The 25572-nt window shown below is 33.5% G+C and overlaps 1 protein-coding gene across 4 annotated transcripts in view; it reads left to right on the top strand.

The window, feature by feature from the left end:
* Positions 1 to 25572, top strand: part of LOC137634181 (uncharacterized) — a 523265-nt gene that overhangs the window by 462390 nt on the left and 35303 nt on the right. For 3 of the 4 annotated variants that reach the window (XM_068366451.1, XM_068366452.1, XM_068366453.1), the window contains 4 exons: positions 17222 to 17561; positions 19668 to 19786; positions 22235 to 22335; positions 24930 to 25052. In XM_068366451.1, coding sequence (XP_068222552.1) covers positions 17249 to 17561; positions 19668 to 19786; positions 22235 to 22335; positions 24930 to 25052 — 656 coding nt within the window. In that variant the 5' untranslated portion in view covers positions 17222 to 17248. Of the gene's footprint in view, positions 1 to 5611; positions 5637 to 17221; positions 17562 to 19667; positions 19787 to 22234; positions 22336 to 24929; positions 25053 to 25572 lie in introns of those variants that run through there. The other variant, XM_068366454.1, reaches the window with a different exon arrangement.

Raw genomic sequence — 25572 nt, 5'->3', positions numbered from 1 at the left:
TCGAATATAGTTTTCGGGTTTTTTTTTTTTTTTTTTTTTTTTTAATAAAATCATATTTCCTAGTGTGTCCCTGGCATGGCACAAATACTTGGTATATATGTTTTCCATGCTCAAAATGATCTCAATAAGATCAGCTTTTATAGTAACGTATAAGATCCCCTATAAAGAGCTCATGCACATACTCACGATTTTTTTTTTTTTTTCATTCAGCTGTAGAAATACCAAAGTGTCGTTTCACACGAGTAGTTTTTGTTTCGTGAAATGTAAATTAGTAACACGACTGTCTTTTGCAATTCAAGAGTCCGTGTCACCGCATGTCACTTCGTTTGATCCCTTTTACGTTGATGGGTTTCAAGACCCTATATATGGGCAAGGACTTCTGCAGTTGGGTATTTTTTCGAGGTTTACACCGGCTGTATGGCTCAGTTAATCAGCCCAAAATGATGTTTTCCTTCTGCGTTTATTTCTTTTAAATTTCGTCTTCTTTTATATGGAAGCATTAGGAGAATTCTATCGCTAGAAGACATAAACTAGAATGGTTAGTGTTGGGGTTTCTGAATAAGGTATATGGTTGATTTTGTTCAGGTCTTAAATGGAGACTTCAGTACGAACGGAAGTTATGCTTTATTATCTTTTAAACTGTTCATTTAACAGATACGGAGAAAGTTAAATCATTAGAAAAGAAGATTTAATATGAAGCAGTGTTTTAGATAGGGATAGATAAGAACATGCTAGGCTTCTTTATAATTAAAAGAAGCATTTAATCAAATTGGAATTGTTTTTTTTTTTTTCAAAGATAATTTTGGAGTAACCCGAACACCAAAAGACATGAACAAGGAAAGATTGAGTTTTGAGTATACGATGAATTATACTGCAGTCATTTAATGCTACAGAGTTCTTGGTTTACTTATTAATGTCAGCTATTTCTATCTGTGATCTTATACATTTACCTTTTTGTCCCATAGATAAATTAAATGAATTCAAAGTTGCACGTTCTCTGTCTGGGACAAGTGCTCTGCAACTAATGCATTTAAAGCTCTCTTCCACAACCTGTCAATAAACAAATGCAGCGCTGCATATTTTGTTTTTATTTTAGATTTTCCCTACTAATTTCCACGCGTATTGCCATTATTTTCGAGCTGGATCTGGCATTTTTAAGATATATTCAGCTTAAACTCAGAATTTTGAGTAAGTAATTATTTATTTATGAATAAGGGCACATTTTATTGAGTTCTGACAAAAGAAAAATATATACCATTCAGGCTAATCCAGGAAGAGCGCGGTAAAAAGAATGAATATGTGTCGCCAAATGTTGAAATGGATGTTTGGCATAACAGCCAACGGCCTTGTGGTAATGTCCTCTAGGCCGTTTCTCTCCGCGGACGTTTCCTTCGAGATAAACAATTCTCCGAACAAATCCTTCTTCAAACATATCTTTGCTGCTTCCTCTGACGACGGAGAGATGCGACGCGTGCAGGAGACCAAAGACAAAGTCTTAAGACTGCTCTTCGGAAGACTTTGCGGTATCTGGGCAGAACCCGGAGACTACGGGGCTGCACAATAACAGGATGTTTACGAGTCCGTGTGTCAAATATGGAGGTGAAGACCGTGTTGTCACTAGGTCATTTCTATATGGTACGAACTGTACTTTTTGTGTCCTTGGGAGTAATAATATCAGGCATTTTTTTGTCAGTCTTAGGGAATGGATACTGATGTTTGGTACCTGTTAAGTCTCTTTGATTGTTGATGACGTGATTGGTTGGTTAGATTTATGACCTTGAAGATTACCTCTGATGGAATGATACAGAATTGGACTCTTCACCCGTATTGAACCCATTTTGAAGTTGTTATAAGGATAATTTGGGAGCGGGCAAGTGTTGACGGAGGTCTTACCATCTTGAAAGCATCATTGCTTAGAAAAGGGGTTGAGTTTCAAAGATTTTTTTTTCCTTTAGAAAATGGGTTTAGTTTCAAAGATTTTTTTTCCCTTTAGAAAATGGGTTGAGTTTCAAAGATTTTCTTTTTCCTTTAGAAAATGGGTTGAGTTTCAAAGATTTTTTTTTCCTTTAGAAAATGGGTTTAGTTTCAAAGATTTTTTTTCCCTTTAGAAAATGGGTTGAGTTTCAAAGATTTTCTTTTTCCTTTAGAAAATGGGTTGAGTTTCAAAGATTTTTTTTTCCTTTAGAAAATGGGTTGAGTTTCAAAGATTTTTTTTCCTTTAGAAAATGGGTTGAGTTTCAAAGATTTTTTTTTCCTTTAGAAAATGGGTTGAGTTTCAAAGATTTTATTTTTTTTTCCTTTAGAAAATGAGTTGACTTTCAAAGATTTTTTTTCCTTTAGAAAATGGGTTGAGTTTCAAAGATTTTTTTTTTCCTTTAGAAAATGGGTTGAGTTTCAAAGATTTTTTTTTCCTTTAGAAAATGGGTTGAGTTTCAAAGATTTTTTTTCCTTTAGAAAATGTGTTGAGTTTCAAAGATTTTTTTTTTCTTTAGAAAATGGGTTGAGTTTCAAATATTTTTTTTCCTTCAGAAAATGGGTTGAGTTTCAGATTTTTTTTCCTTTAGAAAATGGGTTGCGCTTCAAAGATTTTTTTTCCTTTAGAAAATGGGTTGAGTTTCAATGATTTTTTTTCCTTTAGAAAATGGGTTGAGTTTCAAATATTTTTTTTCCTTCAGAAAATGGGTTGAGTTTCAAATTTTTTTTTTTCCTTTAGAAAATGGGTTGCGCTTCAAAGATTTTTTTTTCCTTTAGAAAATGGGTTGAGTTTCAATGATTTTTTTTCCTTTAGAAAATGGGTTGCGCTTCAAAGATTTTTTTTTCCTTTAGAAAATGGGTTGAGTTTCAATGATTTTTTTTCCTTTAGAAAATGGGTTGAGTTTCAAATATTTTTTTTTCCTTCAGAAAATGGGTTGAGTTTCAATGATTTTTTTTCCTTTAGAAAATGGGTTGCGCTTCAAAGATTTTTTTTCCTTTAGAAAATGGGTTGAGTTTCAATTATTTTTTTTCCTTTAGAAAATGGGTTGAGTTTCAAATATTTTTTTTTCCTTCAGAAAATGGGTTGAGTTTCAAAAAATTTTTTCCCTGATTTATAAAGCTACTGGGAGTGTTTATATTGGTGGGTTGAAAGTCGCAGATTTATTTTCCACGAAAAGCTGTGACATTGCTATTCAATTGAAACCTAATAATACAAATGTTCTTATATACAGTGATTATTGATTTTTATCGAAATTTCGGTTATGTAGATTGCCATTAATGTCTCCAAATAATTGGAAATATACTTCATGATAATAGCAATCAGGCAGTTTTGCTATGATTAAACAATAACGATCATTAAAAATTAAATATTAGAGTTAAACAAGCAAATGTCCTAAATACTTCCAAATCAAAATTATCCCTTGCATTTGTTTTAGTTTATTGTAACGTTACAGAGCGGTTTTTTTTTTTTTTTTTTTTTTTTTTTTTTTACGTCAGTCAATCAGGTTAGCAACAGTCCTCCAAATGTGACTAAAAGAACCGGAATTTTCAATGTGTGATCGTCTGTGAGATTTATTGTCGAGTTTAAAACTGTGAAGCTGATTAATGTAGAATATAATGGAATTGCACACGACTCTTCTGCTGAGTTTATGAGTAGCACAGAATTCTGAGATTGTTGCCTAGATACGTTCTCAAAACTCATGTAATGTTATGATAGGCGTTAGCAAATTGTAGATTTCTAGTGCATTTTTTACATTTTATTAGATAAAATATCCATAATTGTTTTGCATATAGAAGTGGTCAGGGTTCTAAAAGATTTGTACTTAAATCACGGTAACAAATTTAAATTTTATTTGATAAAATATCCATAATTGTTTTGCATATAGAAGTGGTCAGGGTTCTAAAAGATTTGTACTTAAATCACGGTAACAAATTTAAATTTTATTTGATAAAATATCCATAATTGTTTTGCATATAGAAGTGGTCAGGGTTCTAAAAGATTTGTACTGAAATCACGGTAACAAATTTCTAGTGCATTTTTTACATTTTATTTGATAAAATATCCATAATTGTTTTGCATATAGAAGTGGTCAGGGTTCTAAAAGATTTAGTAACTAGACCTTTGGCTGCTAGAAGCTGATGTGCTATTCTCTTGTACATTTTGCCTCTGCATTTCACTAAAACAGTTCGGTGAATAAAGTTAACCGGCTGTTACTCGTATATCAATTTTCTATTTAACAGTAAAGTCGTAGTAGTATTATCTGTTGAAAAAATAAGTATATGATAGGTTTCAACATGAAGGATTCAACTTTATTGTAGTTTAGAAATTAGATGTAATGCTTCATGGTCAGTTTTGTTATGTTGAAAATCAATGAACATGATAAGCAGCTAATATAGAGAAGTCCAATGATACTATAGTCCATTTCTTTTATCGAGGCAGATTTGCACCGACTCGCAGCGGTGCCCTTTTAGCTCGGAAAATTTTCCTGATCGCTGATTGGTTAGAATTATCTCGTCCAACCAATCAGCGATCAGGAAACTTTTCCGAGCTAAAAGGGCACCGCTGCGAGTCGGTGCAAATCTGCATCGCTAAAAGAAATTGACTATAGTTAAAGATTATGCTCCGTCTTTTTGATATGCGACAAGTATCACATTTTAAAGGTTTGAAGATCACTCGTGAGCGGCAAAAGTCTAGTGAGGGGTCATTGCACTGTCGCTCAGTGTCCTAGATACCAAACATGTATGTGTGTATATACATATGATCTAACTTCCAAGCTCTCCTGTACCCAAGATAGTATTAGTTACACACATTGGTCCCCCGAAATAAACTCAATCTTTATTTCACAGAGATGGTAAAAAAAAAAGTTTTATTATTTTTTTTTTCCAGTGAGGTCATCAAGAACTTAACTTAGGTTAAACTCGTGAGCTCTAGATTTTGTCGCCAGCGTTCCTATTAACTTTAAGCTATTTTTTTCTCTTATACGTGATACGTTTGACCTCAAAAACATTTAACCTCGCTCGTCAGAAAATACAACAAATAAAATCGCCACAAAAAGATCGTATCTTCTCAGGACTTTTTGACGTTTATAAGATACAACTGGTTCATGACGATTGATGATAGCCGGGACATGAAAAAAATGGAAGCGATGCTGTATTATGAAGTGTTACCTTCGAATGCTGTATATAATTGCAGCCGGTTGAGAGAGAGAGAGAGAGAGAGAGAGAGAGAGAGAGAGAGAGAGAGAGAGAGAGAGATAATGAGGAGGGCCTGTGCTTTTATGAATATATGATTCGCTATGACCAATGTTGATACATGATGTTGTAAGTGTCTACGACAGGGGTTCAACCAGCTTCATACCACAGGCTGTCACTTCTCGACGATTTTAAGAGCCGTGCAGGGTAAAAGTGGCTGTTAACGCCTAGTATTTTTTTTATGAAATTAAGAACAAAAATTGATTTTATATAATTATTTTTGTACATTGTTGTGTTGTGAAAGTTATGAAATATGAACTTGTTATCTATTCTACAAGGTTTTCGTCCTTTCGTATCCATCATCTTATCTCCACATAGATAACAAGGGTCTATTACAGAACACCACATTATCAAGTAATCGAACAGTAAACAGTACATCGTCGGAGTATGACTGTTATTCTTCATTGGAGGTGAGATTTAATTACGGTATTGCTCAAGTTTCGGTAGTTATTTTGGTGAAATTTTTCAAAGTTTGGATGCTAGTATGAAATTGCAATTCGTTACAGCGTTGTGTTTTGTACTTTGAATTATTATTAGTTCGTATCTTAAAGGCTTAAAAGCATCTCATGAAGGGCAGGGGCAAGGGATAGTGACATTGTCCTATCGAGCAGAACAATGCCCTAGAGACTTACCATATACACAAATGATCAGCGCCCAGGCCCCCCCCCTCCACCCAAGCTAGGACCAAGGAGGGCCAGGCAATATCTGCTGATGACTCAGCAGATAGACCTATAGACTCCCCTAAACCTCCCATCCTTAGCTCACAAGGATGGTGAGGTTGCAGCGACCAAAGAAACTAAGAAGTTTTACAGCTTATCGTTATGGTTTTCAGCGGAGGGGTTATCAACCGATTTCTTCCTTAGATGTAATAACATTGATATTGTAATAAAGGGGAATTGAACCGTTAACCTTAGTGTGGGATTGTTGGGGGTGGGATGTGTTCTGGTGTTTGGATATTCTGTCGAAAATACCTCTGAAGCTTTACCATCATAAGGATAGACTTGATTATAGACAAATTTTAGACCTTTTTTGTGAAAGTTATATATTGACTTGTGTGAAAAAGATCTCTCTCTCTCTCTCTCTCTCTCTCTCTCTCTCTCTCTCCTCTCTCTCTCTCTCTCTCTCTCTCTCTCTCTCTCTCTCATCTGTTAATGGACCCACAGTTTTCTTTCATTGTATTGTATTGTCCATTCCCTCTCTGGTTTTTCTTAACACTTTTTGGTATCATGTCCACCCAAAACTCACGTTAGTTTGTAGCTTTTCAGAGGTGAAAAATTACTTTGAGATATGAAGTAGGAACTATGTCAAACGAAGTAACAATGAAGGTATTTAGCTGAATAAACATCCTGTTTAGTGTATCTATAATTATGTGATTAGAGAACCTAGATTGAATGTTCTAACCCACTTATAGGGATCTACGTATGTACAGTTGGCCTCCTTAATTCCGGTTTACTTCACGGGAAGCTAAGACGCCTGACAGCTGTACATTGTAACAGGTAACGCTGTGTTTAGCAAGAAAAAGACTGTTGGTATTGTTGCCTGAAAAAAATTTCTGAACTTGTAAACACACAACCAAAGCATTTGTATCAATTTTACAAAGCGCTATACAGAAAATTTTTATTTGTTTAACAGCTCTTTGTAAAATTAGTAAAAATGCTTTTGATCACGTGTTTATAAACTCAGTAACTTTGTTTTACAGGCATCATTGCCAACAATTTCTCTTTTGGTAAACTCATCGTTGCTTACTGCTATGTGCAGCTGTCAGACATTTCTTTAGCTTCCCATGAAGTTTACCTGAATTAATGAAGCCAACTGTACCTTGTGATTTCTTAGCAAAGATAGAACGTGTATTGAGTTAAGGTTTGTTGTTATTTGTTCTGTAATATGGCCATGAAAGCCAGAAGAACATCAGATATTATAGTTTCCTTGTTAACGTTCTTTCTTAAAACCCGGTATTACTGGAGAAATCCCTCTGAGGCCTGCAGGAGAATTTAGATAATTGTATTCAGGTCCCATCCTCCTAAGAATATTCTGCTTATTTCTCCAAATAGCGTCCATTCTCTGTCGTGAAAATTTACCGTTTCTCTTCACTGCTCGAAGCCATTTATGTAGTTTTAGGAATTACCAAAAACTTTCAAGATATTCTTTCTATAATGAAGAAGAAAGGGAGAAGAATATATTTTATGACTGGTTATCTCATCGAGAATCTCGTGTTTTTAATGATGATCATAAAGTGAAAGAAAAAAAAATATTTTATTACTTCTGTTGTTTAGTTTGAAAGCAAGAAGGCTGAACACTTAATAAAGGTACTCGAATTAGGTTGTGTCAGGAAGCTTTTGTCATACCGGTAACACAAGAATACTTTTGGCGTTTATACGTACATGCATATGTGCCTCAGCCTTTACAATATGTACTCTATCAATTGGATTGAATACATACCAGTTAATGGAATTTTTTTCGTGTAAGCATATGCGCTTATTGTATCAAAATCCATAGAGCCATCTTTATATAACTATTATTTTAATGTGAATTTCAGGAATCATTAACGTATTTGAATTTTTCTCAAGTTTTAGGCTTGGCGGCCTTAATTGTAACGAAAAACGGCTGTCATCGTTAAAATTTACAAACCCATTTTATTAAAGATTCGCCTTTAGCCTTTAGTAATATCCTTGAGTACTGTCCGTTTCCCTAAAAGTAATGTAAATACTGGGTTAACCCCCCCCCCCCCAAAAAAAAAAAAAAAAAAAAAAAAACTTTTTCCGATTATTGAGACATTTCCCTAAGGTGCGTTCATTATAAACTTCGTGTTCCATTTTGATCAAAATCTCGCGTGTTAGTTCATTGTAATAAGCATTCTCAAGGGTGAGGAAAAATGATTACGAGAAATGATAACGTCAGAAATCTTTGGAAATTAACATTCTTTCTTTTCATATCATTTGATGAAGCCAAATTTGAATAATTTTCTTTCAATTGCATTATATGTAATTGACCAGTGTAAGTTATATGTTCAAATGTTATATTTTTAAGAGTTGCGGTTTTCTGATATAGCTTACGCAAGTGACCAAGGCGTCGTTTTAAACCTTCTTTCGGCCTTATTGTTCCTACTATAAAGTAGGGTCGGCCGCTCTAGTCTAATTTCTCCATCTTTTTCCTTTCTTTGCATCTTCTTCCCCCCGTCCCACCCCACCCATTTCCCTCCTCCCCACATCCAAACATCTGATCCGTTAACGCCCCACAGTCCTCCTCCTACTCACTGGAATGCTCTTCGGTTGTGGTGGCCGATGTGGTAACGTCCCTGTCTGACGCTCGCCAGACAGGGGCTTGAGTTCCGCTCAAACTCGTTAGCTTCTTTGGTCGCTGCAACCTCAACATCCTTGTGAGCTAAGGATGAGGATTTTGGGAGAGCTTAGGTCTATCTGCTGAGTCATCAGATGGTTGGCCCTCTTTAGTCCTAGCTTGGGCGCTGATCATATGTATATATGGTCAGTCTTTAGGGCACTGTCCTGTTTGATAGGGCAATGTCACTGTCCCTTGCCCCTGCCATTCATGAGCGGCCTTCACACCTTAGTTCTCTTGATTGGCTCCATCTACTCTGATTAAGAATGCTAAGAACATGGTCTGTTTTAAGGAAATTTGCCACATTAGGTATTGTGTTCTCTTCAGTTATCACATATGCATCACCTTGTTTTCCGTAGTCAAATTTTATTAACCTTCCAGTTGTTTTGCCCCCCCCCCTTGTTGTTGTTTTTTTTTTTTTTTTACGCACATTTCATATGGCTATGCAGGTTTTGAAACAATCAATTTTATTGGTATTTTTGGTATTTATGATTAAACTTTTCTGTAATGTTATGATCTTAGATTTATCGGTATTTTTCAGTCATACTTTAACGTAAATCTATCCTGATAGGTTAAGGATTTTAGGTTCTTTGCGTCTTTGGGTTGTACAGAGAATCCAATTATTATCATATATAGATTGATATCAGATATCTAACCAATTTGAGAGAGAGAGAGAGAGAGAGAGAGAGGAGAGAGAGAGAGAGGAGAGAGAGAGAGAGAGAGAGAGAGAGAGAGAGAGAGAGAGAGAGAGAGAGAGAGCAATGCATTTCAAAAGGAAGAAAAGAGACATGGAAATCCCCAAAGGGAGACACACACTGTATCTCTGTAGGGGCGGGGGTGGGGGCCCAAGACTAGCCAGAGCCAGATCATAAGGTAGGCGAATCCGACGTTTATATCTCGCCCAATCCTCTGAACAGACACTTTTGGAATTTCGCCCAGTGATTCACCTGATAACAGAGATTCATAAAATGTCCCGTCCTGACCCTCACACGGGCAAGTTGACCAGCTGGCCCGATGAAAATAGCTTTGGGACGGATCTATTTTCGGACATTTTTACGTAACCCTGCGTTTTCCTATTCCTGCTCATGTAAGGAAGAGAGAGAGAGAGAGAGAGAGAGAGAGAGAGAGAGAGAGAGAGAGAGAGAGAGAGAGAGAGTTGCCAACGGGTTGTCTCGTTGGAGGAACCACATTCCCGGTTAGGCTGGTTAGGATTGTACAGCGTCGTGGGAGTCGCACTCCTATCTATATCGGGGTTATCATCTATTTATGTAAATACACAACAGCCAAATATAAACATCACGAATTGGAGGTTTCGCAAGAAAAGAGTATGACTTAAGTGTCCTTGAGCTGTACACTTACATTTGTACTTAAGTATGTAAGTATATCCCTCTCTGGGTGGGAATGCCTTAACGTGGTGAAAGGGTTTGTGTTTCCCCATGATCAGCAAAGCTGTACTAGTCAGGGCCAACCATACTAGGTAGGTTTGCTGGGCGATGAGACTAAAGTCTTCCACCATCACCAATCCGCAGTGGGCAACGTGGTGATGAATTGGTGAAACCCCAGCCATGAATAAAGGCATGTCTGAGGCCTTTGTCCAGCAGTGGACTAGGAACGACAGCATTGCTTGTTGTTGTATGTACAGTTTATAAAGGAAAGTTCAATTCAATGTTGTTACTGTTCTTAAAATATTTTATTTCGACTGTTCATTATTTCTCTTGTAGTTTATTTATTTCCCTGTTTCCTTTTTTCACTGGGCTATTTTTCCCTGTTGGAGCCCTTAAGCTTATATCATCCTGATTTTCCAACTATGGTTGTAGCTTACCCTGTAATAATAATAATAATAATAATAATAATAATAATAATAATAATAATAATAATAATAATAATAATGTTGTATATATGTTACCTATGAATGTATAGTATGTATGCGCATGTGTATGAATATGTTTATGTGTTGTTGTTTGTGTAGTCCTCCACTTGAAGATAGTGTACTGAACAGTTCCCTCCCCACTCAAAATCTAATGGTCAGATGTTTACGTCTGGTTCTCAAGCTGGTATATTTCGATCGACTCTCGACAACATATGTTTCTTAAAGCTGGATTATTTCAGCCATCTTCGAAATAGAACTTGAAATTTCTGCTTTAGTCTCCTTTTTATAGTATCAAAAGTATTATTTGATTATTCCTTCCATATTTAGTATTGTAGTCAACAATTACTATTTCTATATCTGTCTCTGGAATATCATCTATTACACTGCATTTCTTCATAGTCTTTGTCTTTCTCTCCTTCACTGGAATAATTTGCTGTTGCATATCAAACTATAATACTCATACTACACTGCTTTTATTCAAACTTTGCAATTAATAAGTTATCCCACACTTTCTTTTTACATCGTTTCTGTCTAATGCCATGAACCCTCAATAACCCTCCTGTTACTTAAAAATCTGTATATTTACATGATTGATTACGCCTTCAATTTGTATATTTACCACTCATGTTACGCTACTAGATGGATCTATCAGTTCATCTTTCATTTGAAATGTTTTAATAATGTTAGATTAGTTTTAAATAGGATGATTTTAATCAGATGCTAAGATATTAGGAAGCTGTAGTTTCATATGCGAGTATTCCATCCTTCCTATGGAAATCGAATTTTTTTTTCGTAATAGCGTTACTGTTGCAAAGGTTTTTATCAATTATAGGCCTTGATATATATATATATATATATATATATATATATATATATATATATATATATATATTTATATATATATATATCTGTCCTTATGTGCAAAACTTCACGTTTTAGTTTCTAAGAGGATTCTGCTATTCTTTTTCATATTTACCACCAAAGGCGTTGAGTATGTGTTTTAAACCTCCCTTGAAGATTATAGATGAATCTATTTTCGTGTCATAAGCAACAAACATTAAAAGCGTCGTGTCTGCTAAAGAAATTACTTATCAGTAATAAGGCGTTCATTGTATTGTGTTCCCTGCTAGTGAAAGTTACAAAGTATAATGTTTTAAATCGCAATAAATAAGCCTTTGGTAATTTGCTTTTTATTTAAAAATAAGTCAGTGATGCATTTAAAGAATCTAACATTATTGTGAGTTTTAGATCTCAAACTAAACAACTCGGTTCATGAAGATAATTGATGATAATTTGTATTGCAATGTTACATTCTTGCATGTGCAACATAACCGAATGTAGTGATTGGCTAGTTTTATTACCGCAAACAAAGCGTGAATATACATGAAAACTTAAACTAAATCGACGCATTTTACTTGCAATGAAAACCGAAACGGTAAAGGAGATTCAAGATTCATGTCCCAAACCAATCCTGACTTTTGTGTTGAAATTGAACAGATTGATGAGGCTCAGTAGAAAATAGACGATTGTTAGACGTTGACGCATACAAAAGGGACTTCTAGGACTTAACTTTGCCACACCGCGGGCGTTCAATCAGTAAAGTTTAGCTGCGTTGGGCATAGTTAGCACTTGAATGGAATACTACCAGGCCATGTACATAAGTTGTGATATAAAGTTGGCAACATTATTCTAAAATCTAGTCTCTCTTTCTACAGTTATCATATATTAAGGCAAATTGATTATTATTATTATTATTATTATTATTATTATTATTATTATTATTATTATTACTGTTATTATTATTATTATTATTATTATTATTACTATTATTATTATTAGTAGTAGTAGTAGTAGTAGTAGTAGTAGTAGTAGTGTTCATTTCACTTATACTTTTATATTTTGGCCTTTTGCGAGACTGGTTTATATGTATGAATGCATGGTTTAAATGAACATGATTTTATTGTAAATGAAGTGATAGAGTCATAAAAAACTGTTACGAGGATTTTTAAATATGATCGACTTATAATAGAGGCAATTAGAATGATATTAATTTAATATCAACATGCGTTTTCACAGAATTATTGTTGCATTATTAACAGTAATAATCTCTGTAGGGTTACAGATAAAAATGGTCGAAGTATTTATGTTTTTCTGACGTCATTCCATTTTACCTTTCCATATTTGCGTATTTTTATGTTTAAATTGCAAGAGTCTCTTACTTATCATATACCAGCTTTGTATTTATCGCAAACGAGCAATAAAAACGGGCAAGTAATGCATTCTCTGATACGAAGAGGACAAGAGAGCAGTTGCATTGTTACCTAATATCTCCTCTCCTACTCTTAGGCGGATCGCAGAATAGTGTTGACAAGTGTTTACAAGGGATCCCAATCTCTCCACACTTATATTTCTACATTTAGGTGGTCTGACCCTTGTAAGTTCATGGGATGATGTACCAATCTCGTCCCTTTTTTACCGGGCCTTCTCTAAAGGGGCATTACAAACCGCATTTCATAACAGGACCTGAACACATTAACTAAAAAGGGTATCTCTTCAGGGTCACATCTTGGTTAGGTAACTTGTTCCTAGAGAAGACTCGTGATAGCATCATTGGGACCAAGTATTCAAAGTCTCGTACATTTCTTTGGGTAGAGAAAGCCTTTGTATTTTTTTTTTTTTTACTGAGCTGGAGTTTTGTGAAATTTATGGTTCCTGGTTAGGTCATTTTGATTTTAAACAATTAATTAATATTTCTTTTAGTATCTTAAATGTTTTTATGTTACCAAAAAGATAAATGAATCACTGTATAGATTTTACCATTTCCCTGATATCGCAAGAGGGTCTGCCCCTCTCTTTTATTCTTTTTCTGTACTTCTCTTTCTCCCTATTTCCTTAATCTTTCCCATCCCGAGCACCTGCCTTTGAGCTATAAACTGGATTGTATCCAGGGGTACTCTTCCTTTCCCCATATTCCCCATTTCCCTATTCTTATTATTATTATTATTATAGATTTTAGAAAGGTGAGTCTTTTGTGGGAATTGTACAGGATTAGTGAAAACGCAACAATGGTCGTTACCTTTTGGATTTATCCGATTTAAAATGAAACCCTCTTCTTGGTTTTATTGATATACAAAGCCGCAATCATGTATACGAAACCAATCTAAAAATGTCAAATTAAATAATTTAAATTCATATGTCTTTTAAGTAATTATTTTGAAACGTGGGATGTATATTAAAGCATATCTGAAATGGAGTATCTGTTATATTATGGTCTATTTATTTTTATATTTAAGTTCATCCGATAATATTTTAATATCGCAAATTAATCATTATTACAATTTGGTTCTTTATTATTATTATTATTATTATTATTATTATTATTATTATTATTATTATTATTTATATTAGTATTATTACTACTACAAGGTAAGCTACAACCCTAGTTGGAAAAGCAGGATGCTATAAGCCCAAAGGCTCCAAACAGGAAAAAATAGCTCAGTGAAGAAATAAAATAAGGAAATAAATAAACAAAAGAAGTAACAAACAATCAAGGTAACATATTTTAAGGTTAAAAATGTCAAAGTTGTGGACTCATTAGCCTACATTGAAGATGTTGGTTGCACGGACGATGTTACAAAAGGAAATTAAGAGGACGTAAAATTGGAATTATTATCCTAAGAGTGATTATCGTTCCCTATTAGGTAGAATTTTACTTCGGGGTAAATCGAGGACATTCGATTTTATATCCGACAATAAAAGTTTGCTTATATCTCTAGGTTTGGTATTGTTACAAGAGCCAGTGTACATTTTTGGGAGGGCAGAACAAGGGCTATTTTTATTCTTATCTCTCAGTTCGTCCTTGGACTCTTGAGCATTGGCTAAAGGTTCACGAAGTGTTAGGTATCTGAATATAGAAGTATGATTCATTACATAAATTGGACATTTTTTTTAGTTAGAAGTGAACATTTTAATTTTCGTTCTAAATATTTTTTTTTAATAATTCTAGGAAATTTATAGATGTAGATGGATACTCATAATTTTGTTTAAAGAAAAGACAGTAATGATATTTACATCTACCCATGAGAGAGTAACAAAGCTGCCCTTCTTATTTGTGAAGGAAAGGGAGTTTAAGAAGGCTGTCCTTCCTTTATACCTGAGAGGGAGAGGTTAGGAAAGTTACCCTTCCCATTTGGAAGGAAGGCTGTTTAACAACTCTACCCCTCTTATTTGAGAGGGAGTGGGAATTTAACAAAGCTGCCCCTTTTATTTGAGAGGGAAGGGGAGTTTAATAAAGCTGCCCCTCTTATTTTGAGAAGGAGAGGGAGTTTAACAAAGCTGTTCATCTTATTTAAGAGGGAGGGGAAGTTTGATGAAGCTGACCGCCGTATTTGAGAAACTGCTCCTCTTATTTGAGAGGAGGGGAGTTTAACAAAGCTTCCCCTTTTATTTGAGAGAGAAAGGGAGTTTAATAAAGCTATCCCTCTTATTTTGAGATGGAGGGGGAGTTTAACAAAGCTGCCCCTTTTATTTGAGAGAGAAGGGGAGTTTAATAAAGCTGTCCCTCTTATTTTGAGGAGGGGGAGTTTAACAAAGCTGCCCCTTTTATTTGAGAGAGAAGGGGAGTTTAATAAAGCTGTCCCTCTTATTTTGAGGAGGGGGAGTTTAACAAACCTTCCCCTCTTATTTAAGAGGGAGGGGCAGTTTACAAACCTGTCCATCTTATTTGAGAGGAACTGGGAGTTTAACAAAGCTACTCCTCTTACTTGAGAGGTAGGGGCAGTTTAACAAAGCTGCCCCTCTTATTTGAGAGAGAAAGGGGGAGTTCAGCAAAGCTGTCCCTCTTGTTTGAGAGGTAGGGACAGTTTAACAAAGTTGTCCATTTTACATGAGAGGAACAGGAAGTTTAACAAAGCTGCCTCTCTTACTTGAGAGGGAGGGGAAGTTTAACAAAGCTGTCCCTCTTATTTGAGAGGGAGGGGCTGTTTAACAAAGCTGCCCCTCTTATTTGAGAGGAACTGGGAGTTTGACAAAGCTACTCCTCTTACTTGAGAGGTAGGGTGAGTTTAACAAAGCTGTCCATTTTATTTGTGAGGAACAGGAAGTTTAACAAAGCTGCCTCTCTTACTTCAGAGGTAGGGACAGTTTAACAAAGCTGTCCATTTTATTTGAGAGGAACAGGAAGTTTAACAAAGCTACTCCTCTTACTTGAGAGGTAGGGTGAGTTTAACAAAGCTGTCCAGACATTTTGGTTGTAGATAATCCAAAAAGCTTGTTGATTTTAGTAGGTTACGGGAGATCAATTTTAGAGGAGTTATGATCTGCTGCTGTTTTCGTGTTGTGTACGAATAACGGCGACAAAATTTGTTTCCTTTTCGGTTTGTTTTGTTGCATATAATTCGGTGTCAATAACTTTTAATATAATTACAATTCGGAAACTTTTACAAGTCTTATTTTTTATGATTTATTTAAACTTAATCCTCGCATGGAGTTCAGTTTGGTCTGTACCATCGGAAAGCGAGTATATATATATATATATATATATATATATATATATATATATATATATATATATATATATATATATATATATATATAAATTGTGGTCAAGACAGAAAAATCCAGCAAACCCGATTAAGGTTGCTATTATATGATAGTTTTTTTTTTATGGTAACTAATACTCAACGTTTTAAACATGTTCATTAGTATGCTAAAGAAATTATGAATTAACTGAAAAGGAAAGTATTTGATTTCAAGAATATTCCATATAAGTAAAAAGGTGATTTTGTTACTAGAAATTTTGATATCATTTTAAAGAGCAGTAAAATAATGTAATATCTAATTTTAATATATAGATTATATAAGAATAATCTGCTCTATCAAGCATTACTGCTCGTACAAATATCGTATGCTATATTACACGCCTCTTCTGTCACCGCCTCTTCTATACAGATGGACACATGGATTCCTGGTTCACCTCATTCTTGAGGAAGTGCACCCAGGCACACTCTTACTGCTCGGTGAATTTCTGTATTTAGACACATCCACCACCTCTGCCTTCTCCTTACGCTATCTGTTTGGTTACCGCGAAGTAAGGGTGAGACAGGGTGTACCTTTTTCTGAGCGAGGTGTGCCAGGGACTCCTGTATCCAACTGTACATTTCTTAAACACCACCATAACCTTTTTATCGATCTATTTAACTGTATTTTTTTATTTATTTTTGGTAATACACATTGTATAATGTATATTGAATTAGCATCGCTGGGGAGTCAAATACTTCCATCAATAATGAGAAAATGTTGGAAGAAAGCGTGTTGTCATCCGTCGAAACGTTGGAAGATGTTGGCAGACTTAGATTATTTCACATCACAATTTGATATTGCGGTGAACTTTCACGTAATCATTGCACGAGCCTTACATGTGAACCAAGATGCGAGGTTGGGTTCGATGTGTCATGTGTCTTGGGGTGAACTGAACTAATTTTAGATTTTTTTTAATCTGTTCATTTTGATGTAGGAGGTCAGGATATCGTTTGCACTCTCTTTAGTAGGACTTTTGGTGCACTGGTTGAGAGAGAGAGAGAGAGAGAGAGAGAGAGAGAGAGAGAGAGAGAGAGAGAGAGTGAGTTGTGCTGCTTCTAGTTCAAATTTTATACCCTAAAACTCTGATATCTTAACAGATCTAAAATTTTTTTTTTTTTTTTTTTTTTTTTTTTTTTTTTTTTTTTTTGCATCAGCAAATCATTGCAAAAACCTCTTAATGCTAAACATTTCTTTTGCTTTCTCCTACAGGATGATGCCTTGGGCGGACAGGTAGCCATGGCGGTGGGTAGTGGAGAGTGGGCGGCCTTCCCTAATCCTCCCAGCCCACTCAGATCCTCTCCCTCCTGTTCATCATCGTCACCTTCGCTATCCTCATCATCATCATCCTCACCATCATCGCAATCATCATCATCATCATCATCGTGGTCGTCACCGCAGTCCAATGGAGGAAGGGTCGCTGGACGACCCGTGGCAACAAGCAGGTTGCTGCTGTTGCCCTGGTTGACGCTGATGTTCATCATCTGGACAACATGTCTGCGGGAGGTGGAATCCCGCAAGTGCATTATGCTCTCAGATAGAAACCTCACAGGTGAGAAGATTTTTTTTATTATTATTATTATTATTATTATGTATTGTTATCTATTTTAATTTATTAATTTATTTATTTATCATTTATTTATGATTATTTATTATTTATTTATTTATTATCTATTTATTTATTATTTATTTATTATTATTTATTATTTATTTATTTATCCATTTATCTATTTATTTATTTATTATTTATTATTTATTATTTATTATTTATTATTATCATTATAATTTATTATTATTATTATTATTATTATTATTATTATTATTATTATTACTTGCTAAGCTACAACCCTAGTTGGAAAAGCAGGATGCTATAAGCCCGAGGGATCCAACAGGGAAAATATCCCAGTGAGGAAAGGAAATAAGGAAACTACAAGAAAAGTAATTAACAATTAATATAGAATATTTCAAGAACAGTAACGACACATTAAAATAAATATTTCATATTATATGAAGTTCTGTGATGTCATTTATGTAATTAAAAGTCATTCTGCCTATTTTTTTCTCAAAATAATGATATAATTCGTTATTATTATTATTATTATTATTATTATTATTAAGCTGCAACCCCAGTTGGAAAAGCAAGATGCTATAAGTCCAGGGGCTCCAACAGGGAAAATAGCTCAGTGAGGAAAGGTAAATAGGAAAAATGAAATATTTTAATAAGAGCAACAATATTCTAATAAATATCACTTTATAAACTATAAAAACTTTAACAAAAGAGGAAGAGAAAAAGATATAAGATAGAACAGTGTGTCCGAGTGTACCTTAACATAGTCATAACCTTCGGATACTAATGGTTCTCTTTCTTAAAATTGTTTCATTGCAATTAATAATTTCGATATGTTAGTGTAATCACGCATTTGTACGTTATTCTTCATATACATTATATATATATATATATATAATTTTTTTTTTTTTTTTTTTTTTTTTTTTTTTTTTTTTTTTTTTTTTTTTTTTTTTTTTACACCGCGGGTCTATCATAACCTTAAAGACCCTCCACTTGTATTTTATATTTTATTAGCAGGATCAGGCAATGAATCTACATATTTTAAGTAATTTACATATGATGATTAATTGCTTGTTAACCTTCTCTTTGATTTATTTTCGTCCTTTTCATTCTGAAATTACAAAGTAAGTATTTTTTTAATCAGACAGAAGATCTCAAATTTGCGCTTTTTGAGCTTTCGTTTATTTGTCCTCACAGTTGCGCCTGAGTTATTATACAATTGTTAGATTTTTAGTGCGAAACCTTGCAACAAAATTTTGTTTTAGACCTTTGCAAGATACTGCAGTAAAATTACTTTGACAGAAATATATAATAAAATAAATTGTTTATGTAGCAAACTGCTCTACTGCAAAATATGGTATTTCCAAATTAATCATCATGATGAGGAAAACCACTTGCTTCTGGTATTCCCGTTAGATACGCAGTAAGTGTCACAGAGGACAGCCTCTTTCATGCAATTGGACAGCATCTCTGACTATTGTTCGTAATGTGATCTTCATCAATTTCCAGTGCTTGTTCATGATTTTAGTAAGAGATGTCTACGGGAAATTTATTTTGATCATGTAGGCTTCATGAATTAATGTTCCCATCTTCATAGCCAGAACAGGAAAAAAATATAAACAAATATCAATTGTAAGTTTAAAGTACATCTCATGGTAAAACATATTTTGCATGTATTGAATAAGAAAGGCTAAGATTGAAGATCGGTGAAACTCTCATGTAAAAGGATAGAACAAAATTCTACTAAAAGTGTTCATTGAACGAGATACTTCAAAAATGTTTTACTCTAAAATCTGTTTTACTCTTACATTTATATATTTTATCTTCTTTTTCTGTTTTCCTCAAGATGTAGATTGATTGATTGATTTGACGTTCTCTGGCATCCTGACATCGAACTCAAGATGCAGATATGAGTGATTAAAACAATTTTGTGTTGGAAAAAAAAATACCCGCTGATAACATAAGTTTCTCTTAAGCAGTTTGTATGTATTTTGGATGCGGACCAAACCCCTCCTAAGGGGGAAAAGGTTAATACCTAAAACATATAGAAGTTTTCATTTTCCATGAGGTTATCCTTTTACTTTTTTACAGATCCGCCGGCAAAATACGTGTACGACAAAACACTACAGAGGCAGCTTGCTTTGACGTTAGATTCTTCTCAAAGGATCTCTCATAGGATAAGCACAGCAGTCGTCAAGATCCTCCTTGAGGTGAGTTCAGTCACTCTACGCTCTCGGGAACGACAGAAAGGTCGAGTCAGAAGTGGTCTCCTTATTTAAGTTAATCTTTTAATTTTTCTATATTTATGAGCTAGGTATATACTTCAAATGCTTGATTATTATTATTATTATTATTATTATTATTATTATTATTATTACAAGCTAAGCTACACTCCTAGTTGGAAAAGCGGGAAGCCAAAAGCCCAAGGGCTTCAACAAGGAAAAATAGCCCAGTGAGGAAAGGAAACAAGAAAATAAGCTATAAAAGTAATGAACAATCAAAATATATTTTAAGAACGGTAACATTAAATTAGATCTTTCATATATAAACTATAAAAAATCAAAATAGCAAGAGGAAGAGAAATAAGATACGATAGTGTGCCCGAGTGTACCCTCAAGCAAGAGAACTCTAACTCAAGACAGTGGAAGACCATGGTACAGAGGCTATGGCTCTACCCAAGACTAGAGAACAGTGGTTTGATTTTAGAGTATCCTTCTCCTAGAAGAGCTGCTTACATAGCTAAAGTATCTTGTACCCTAACCAAGAGGAAAGTAACCACTGAACAATTACATTGCAGTAGTTAACCCCTTGAGCGAAGAAGAATTGTTTGGTAATCTCAGTGCTGTCAGGTGTATGAGGACAGAAGAGAAGTGTAGAGTATGGAAGACTATTCGGTGTATGTGTAGGCAAAGAAAAAAGGAGCCGTAACTAGAGAAATGTATCCAATGTAGTACTGTCTGGCCAGTCAAAGGATCCAATAACTCTCTCACGGTAGTATTTAGCTGTAGAACAACTATGTAGGATTGTTTTTAGTGAGAGACCATGACAGGATTTAAAGCCCAAAGCATGTTTCAAAGATTAGGATGGAAATAACATGTGTTGTGTATCTGGTTTGTGTTTACTGAATCACAATGAGATTCAAGACTCCTCGAATTCCCACCAGAGAGAAAGAAACGTCGAATCGATAGCCTGAAAATATGTCTGAGTAAAATTTATTAATTGTTTTGGACGTTGCATTTGATATTCCAAACCCGAAGTATAAATTATTGAGTGTGTTTTCTAGGACCAATTTGTTAATTCTACGATGTTAAAAAAGAAGATAAATTTACATTCTTATTCAACCACAAGCTCTAGTAATAAAGATATATAATCTCTCTCTCTCTCTCTCTCTCTCTCTCTCTCTCTCTCTCTCTCTCTCTCTCTCTCTCTCTCTCTCTCTTTCTGATTTAAGGGAATATTAATGAAAATTTCCTGATAGATCAGAATGAAAAATTTATTGTGATCATCAGAACAGGAGTAAACAACGTTTTGATAATATATGCTTAATGGTTCTATTGTTTAATCGGTGTTTATGTTGAAAATATTCGATAATAAATTCATCATCATCATCACCTCCTACGCCTATTGACGCAAAGGGCCTCTGTTAGATTTCCCCAGACGTCTCTATCTAGAGCTTTTAATTCAATACTTCTCCATTCATTATCTCCTACTTCGCGCTTCATAGTCCTCAGCCATGTAGGTCTGGGTCTTCCAACTCTTCTAGTGCCTTGTGGAGCCCAGCTGAACGTTTGGTGAACTAATCTCTTTTGGGGAGTGCGAAGAGCATGCTCAAACCATCTCCATATACCCATCATCATGATCTCATTCCACATATAGAACTCGAGTAATATCTCTTATAGTTTTATTTCTAATCCTGTCCTGCCATTTAACTCCCAATGTCCTTCTGAGGGCTCTGTTCTCAAATCTACTAAATCTATTGGAGATTGTTTCATTGTCATACCATGACTCATCTCCATAGAGTAACACGTTTATTGCGTTTTTAATGATATATACATGGATCTGAGCGTGAGGACTTTATTTTATTGTGCATTGGGGTTACTTTCGCTTTTTTTCAGTAACTTTTTATATTTGATGACCACGTCATGTTGCTCTGTATTTTTGTTTAGGATTTTGTAATAGTTTACCGGAGTTCATCACCTGTGTATTAACTTTGTTCAAATGTAACAGTAAATTTTCAATATAATATTTAGGATTATTTTCTTTTTGGAGAATTTGGCTTCTTAGCTTTACAAATATGTGAATGCTTTTCTTTAAAGGCTACCTAAATGCGTTAATAGCATTTTGGACTTACTTATTCTATAGAAATTTTATCAAAAACACTATTAATTCACTTAGCTAGCCTTTATAGAAGTTGAATTCATAAAAAAAAATCATTATTAATAATATATTTGATTTTTTATTTATTATTGCATTAAACGAGAAAGAAATAGAGTTATAATTTTACACCAAATAAGCAGACCATTTTACAAAAAAAAAAAAGAAAAAAAAATCTATGAAACGTACTGTAGTTTCCAGGTCACTGATTTGTCTTATATAGGCCTACAAATAATTGATGTCCTTAGCGGAGTCAGTTTATTGACAATTCTCATTGCTTGCAGGAGGGTCTTGGCTACCAAGATGTGACCATCAACAATTATGTCGAGGACACATTTGACTACGAGAAGGCACTTGATAGACTCAGAGTTGTCTTGATGAATGGGTGAGTTTATCAGTTTTTTTTTCTGTCTTTTGTTAAGTACTCTGTATATTATTTGTTTTGCTTATTAATTCTAAATATATATATATATATATATATATATATATATATATATATATATATATACACACACACATGGATACGAGAGGAAAATAAAGTAGAGCATAATTTATCATGTAGGAAAAAGAAATGGATATTTGTTTTGCTTATTAATTCATATATATATATATATATATATATATATATATATATATATATATAGATATATAGATATATAGATATATATATATATATATATATATATATATATATATATATAGATATATAGATATATAGATATATATATATATATATATATATATATATATATGTGTGTGTGTGTGTATATATATATATATATATATATATATATATATATATATATATATATATATATATATATATATACACACACATATACACACACATGGATACGAGAGGAAAATAAAGTAGAGCAAATTCTGTCATGTAGGAAAAAGAAATAAATGGGGGCAAGACATCTGATAAAAATGATTGATATAGATGGACAAAAAAATAACAATGGGTCACTAGAGATTCCAAATGAAGCAGGGGCAAAAAGAGAAGACGATGGATTGGTGCATTAATAAAGTGTGTGGGGGGGTTATAGAATGGCATAGAAAGACTATTAACAGATGTGAGAGCAACAGATGATATATTTATATATATATATATATATATATATATATATATATATATATATATATATATATATATATATATATTTATATATATATATATATTTATATATATATGTGTGTGTATATATATATATATATGTGTGTGTATGTGTTACCGTAAATATGCAAAATCCGTTATTAGTAAATTTGCATACTAACGGATACTTCGGTTAATATGCATAATAACTGAAAAATTCCAGTAAAAACGTATAATTCCCAAAATCTTAGTAATTTTGCAAATAACAGTTAGAAACGAGAATATGCCAAATAATTTTAGAAAATCCAGAAAATTTGCATAATTTCTAAAATCTTAGCAATTAGTGGACCGTTATTGATTCAAAGAGTCAATAACAGTGGACGTCATAGGTCTAAATATTTAAATGGTAACAGTTTTATTTTAGAAAAGTGGTATCTTTTTTATGTTCGAGGCAATTACTCGTAGTTTAATGCAATGGAAGAAATTAATCTGTTTTTATTCGTCCATCGTGGAGAATGAACAGAAAAATTAAAGCAATACATCTGGCTTCATGAAAAAAAGGAGGAATATGATATAATTCTCAATCGACTAGTTGAACTTGAAGTGGACAATGTTAAAAGACTGCAAAGGATTATCATCTCCTTAAACAATATTATGTAATAAAAATAACAGTAGAAAGGATAGCAGTGAAAATATAGTGAAAAATCGTACATACTTTCTTTACATTTGTGTCGAAGATTTATTTTAAACCATTCAATCTATTCATATAGAAAAGGGGCATGGTGGGAGAGATATTCTATACAATAAACAAATAATATATTTCCTGACATGAAAATTTATTAAATACAACTGTTTCTGCCATTCTGTGAGGAGTGTCAACTAAAAACACCAAGTTTTAGAATATCCTTGGTGGTCAAGCGAATCTTGTCAAACAATATTAATTCTCTGCCAAATAAGGAATACAAAATTCAGAATATTTTTGCTGTCAGTAAAATAGCTTGCCATGTAAGTCCCCATATCTACTTTATACTTTTAAGGAAATATTTTCCTGAGTCAAGTTCTGTCATACGAGACTTATCTGTCCTGTCTTTCCCCATTTGGGAAATGAAGTTTTTTCCCTATATCCAAGACTTATATTTATTTTTTAAGGTAGTCTTGGTCGCCATGGAGATTATCGCTTTATCCTTAATTACCAGAACCTATAATTTTAGGAATTATGCATATTTACTAGAATTTTTCAGGTATTTTACGTAATCACATTTATATCAGTTATTTTGTAAAATTAATAAGATTTTAGGAATTATGCTTATTCACTTGTATTCTTCAGAGATTATGCATATTAATTGAAATAACCATTAATATGTAAATTTACTAGGAATTATCCATAATAATGTATTTTGCATATTTACGGTAACATATACCATGTGTGTGTATATATATATATATATATATATATATATATATATATATATATATATATATATATATATGTGTGTATGTGTATGAATATGTATATGTGTATATATATATATATATATATATATATATATATATATATATATGTATATGTGTATATATATATATATATATATGTGTGTGTGTGTGTGTGTGCGCACACTTTTATTTACAGTATTGGTTATTTATGTTTATGTGTAGATTGATAGGTAGAGACATACGCCTTTTACAGCACAGCAAAAATTAGTGGAATTTAGGCTACACGTTGGCCCATACAGTATACAGTATATCTTGAATCCTTCAAAAAACATATCTGATTTATGATAATCCATAGTCATATTTTGCATTTTGTGTCACTTCACTTTTATTTTTATTTATATAGGGCATCACAGTTCACTTCTTTGTTAATACTGATATTGAACTTTCAGTAACGGCACATATAGTAATGTCCCAACGGCCATGATTAATGTTGAAGTATGGCTCCCACCAAGCTCTATGGGCGAAGACATTGCTGCAAAAGTGGACTGTGGATCGCATGCATCAGGCAGCAGGTATTTACTCATTCACTCTTTTTCTTTTGTATATTCTATGCAGTAATAATGTAAATTTCATCTCCTACTGTAATTGCTATAGTATTCAAAACTAATTTAACTGGAAATATAATAATCCTGATAGGCTAGCATGGCATGGGCTTTTGCTTCGCAATTTGTTGTTTATTGTTTGATGATCTACTGTAGTACATTGCAATACAGTATTATTACAATTCCATTGAATAATTTTAAACTATATTATTGAAAAGAAAATTTGTCCACTCCACTTTAAGGTTACATCTGTGATTTTACTTGGAAAACATGCATTTGATTGGAGTTGAAATTTTTTGCTGGTGTTGGTTTACAAAGAACCTTACAGAAGTATGTTAAGAGTAATATTTTGTTTACAAAAGAAATTCTTGTTGAATTTAAATAAGATTTTGCAGAAAATTTCACGACATACCTCAACTACCTGGTGGAATTAATAATTAGCTGATGTTCACCTGTAATAATACAGGAAAAGTAAGGCTCTAAGCAATCA

This window comes from Palaemon carinicauda, chromosome 44, assembly GCF_036898095.1.
Source record: "Palaemon carinicauda isolate YSFRI2023 chromosome 44, ASM3689809v2, whole genome shotgun sequence".
NCBI lineage: Eukaryota > Metazoa > Arthropoda > Malacostraca > Decapoda > Palaemonidae > Palaemon > Palaemon carinicauda.
Note: the sequence above shows the minus strand (reverse complement) of the source record. Positions and strands in the feature narration are given on the sequence as shown.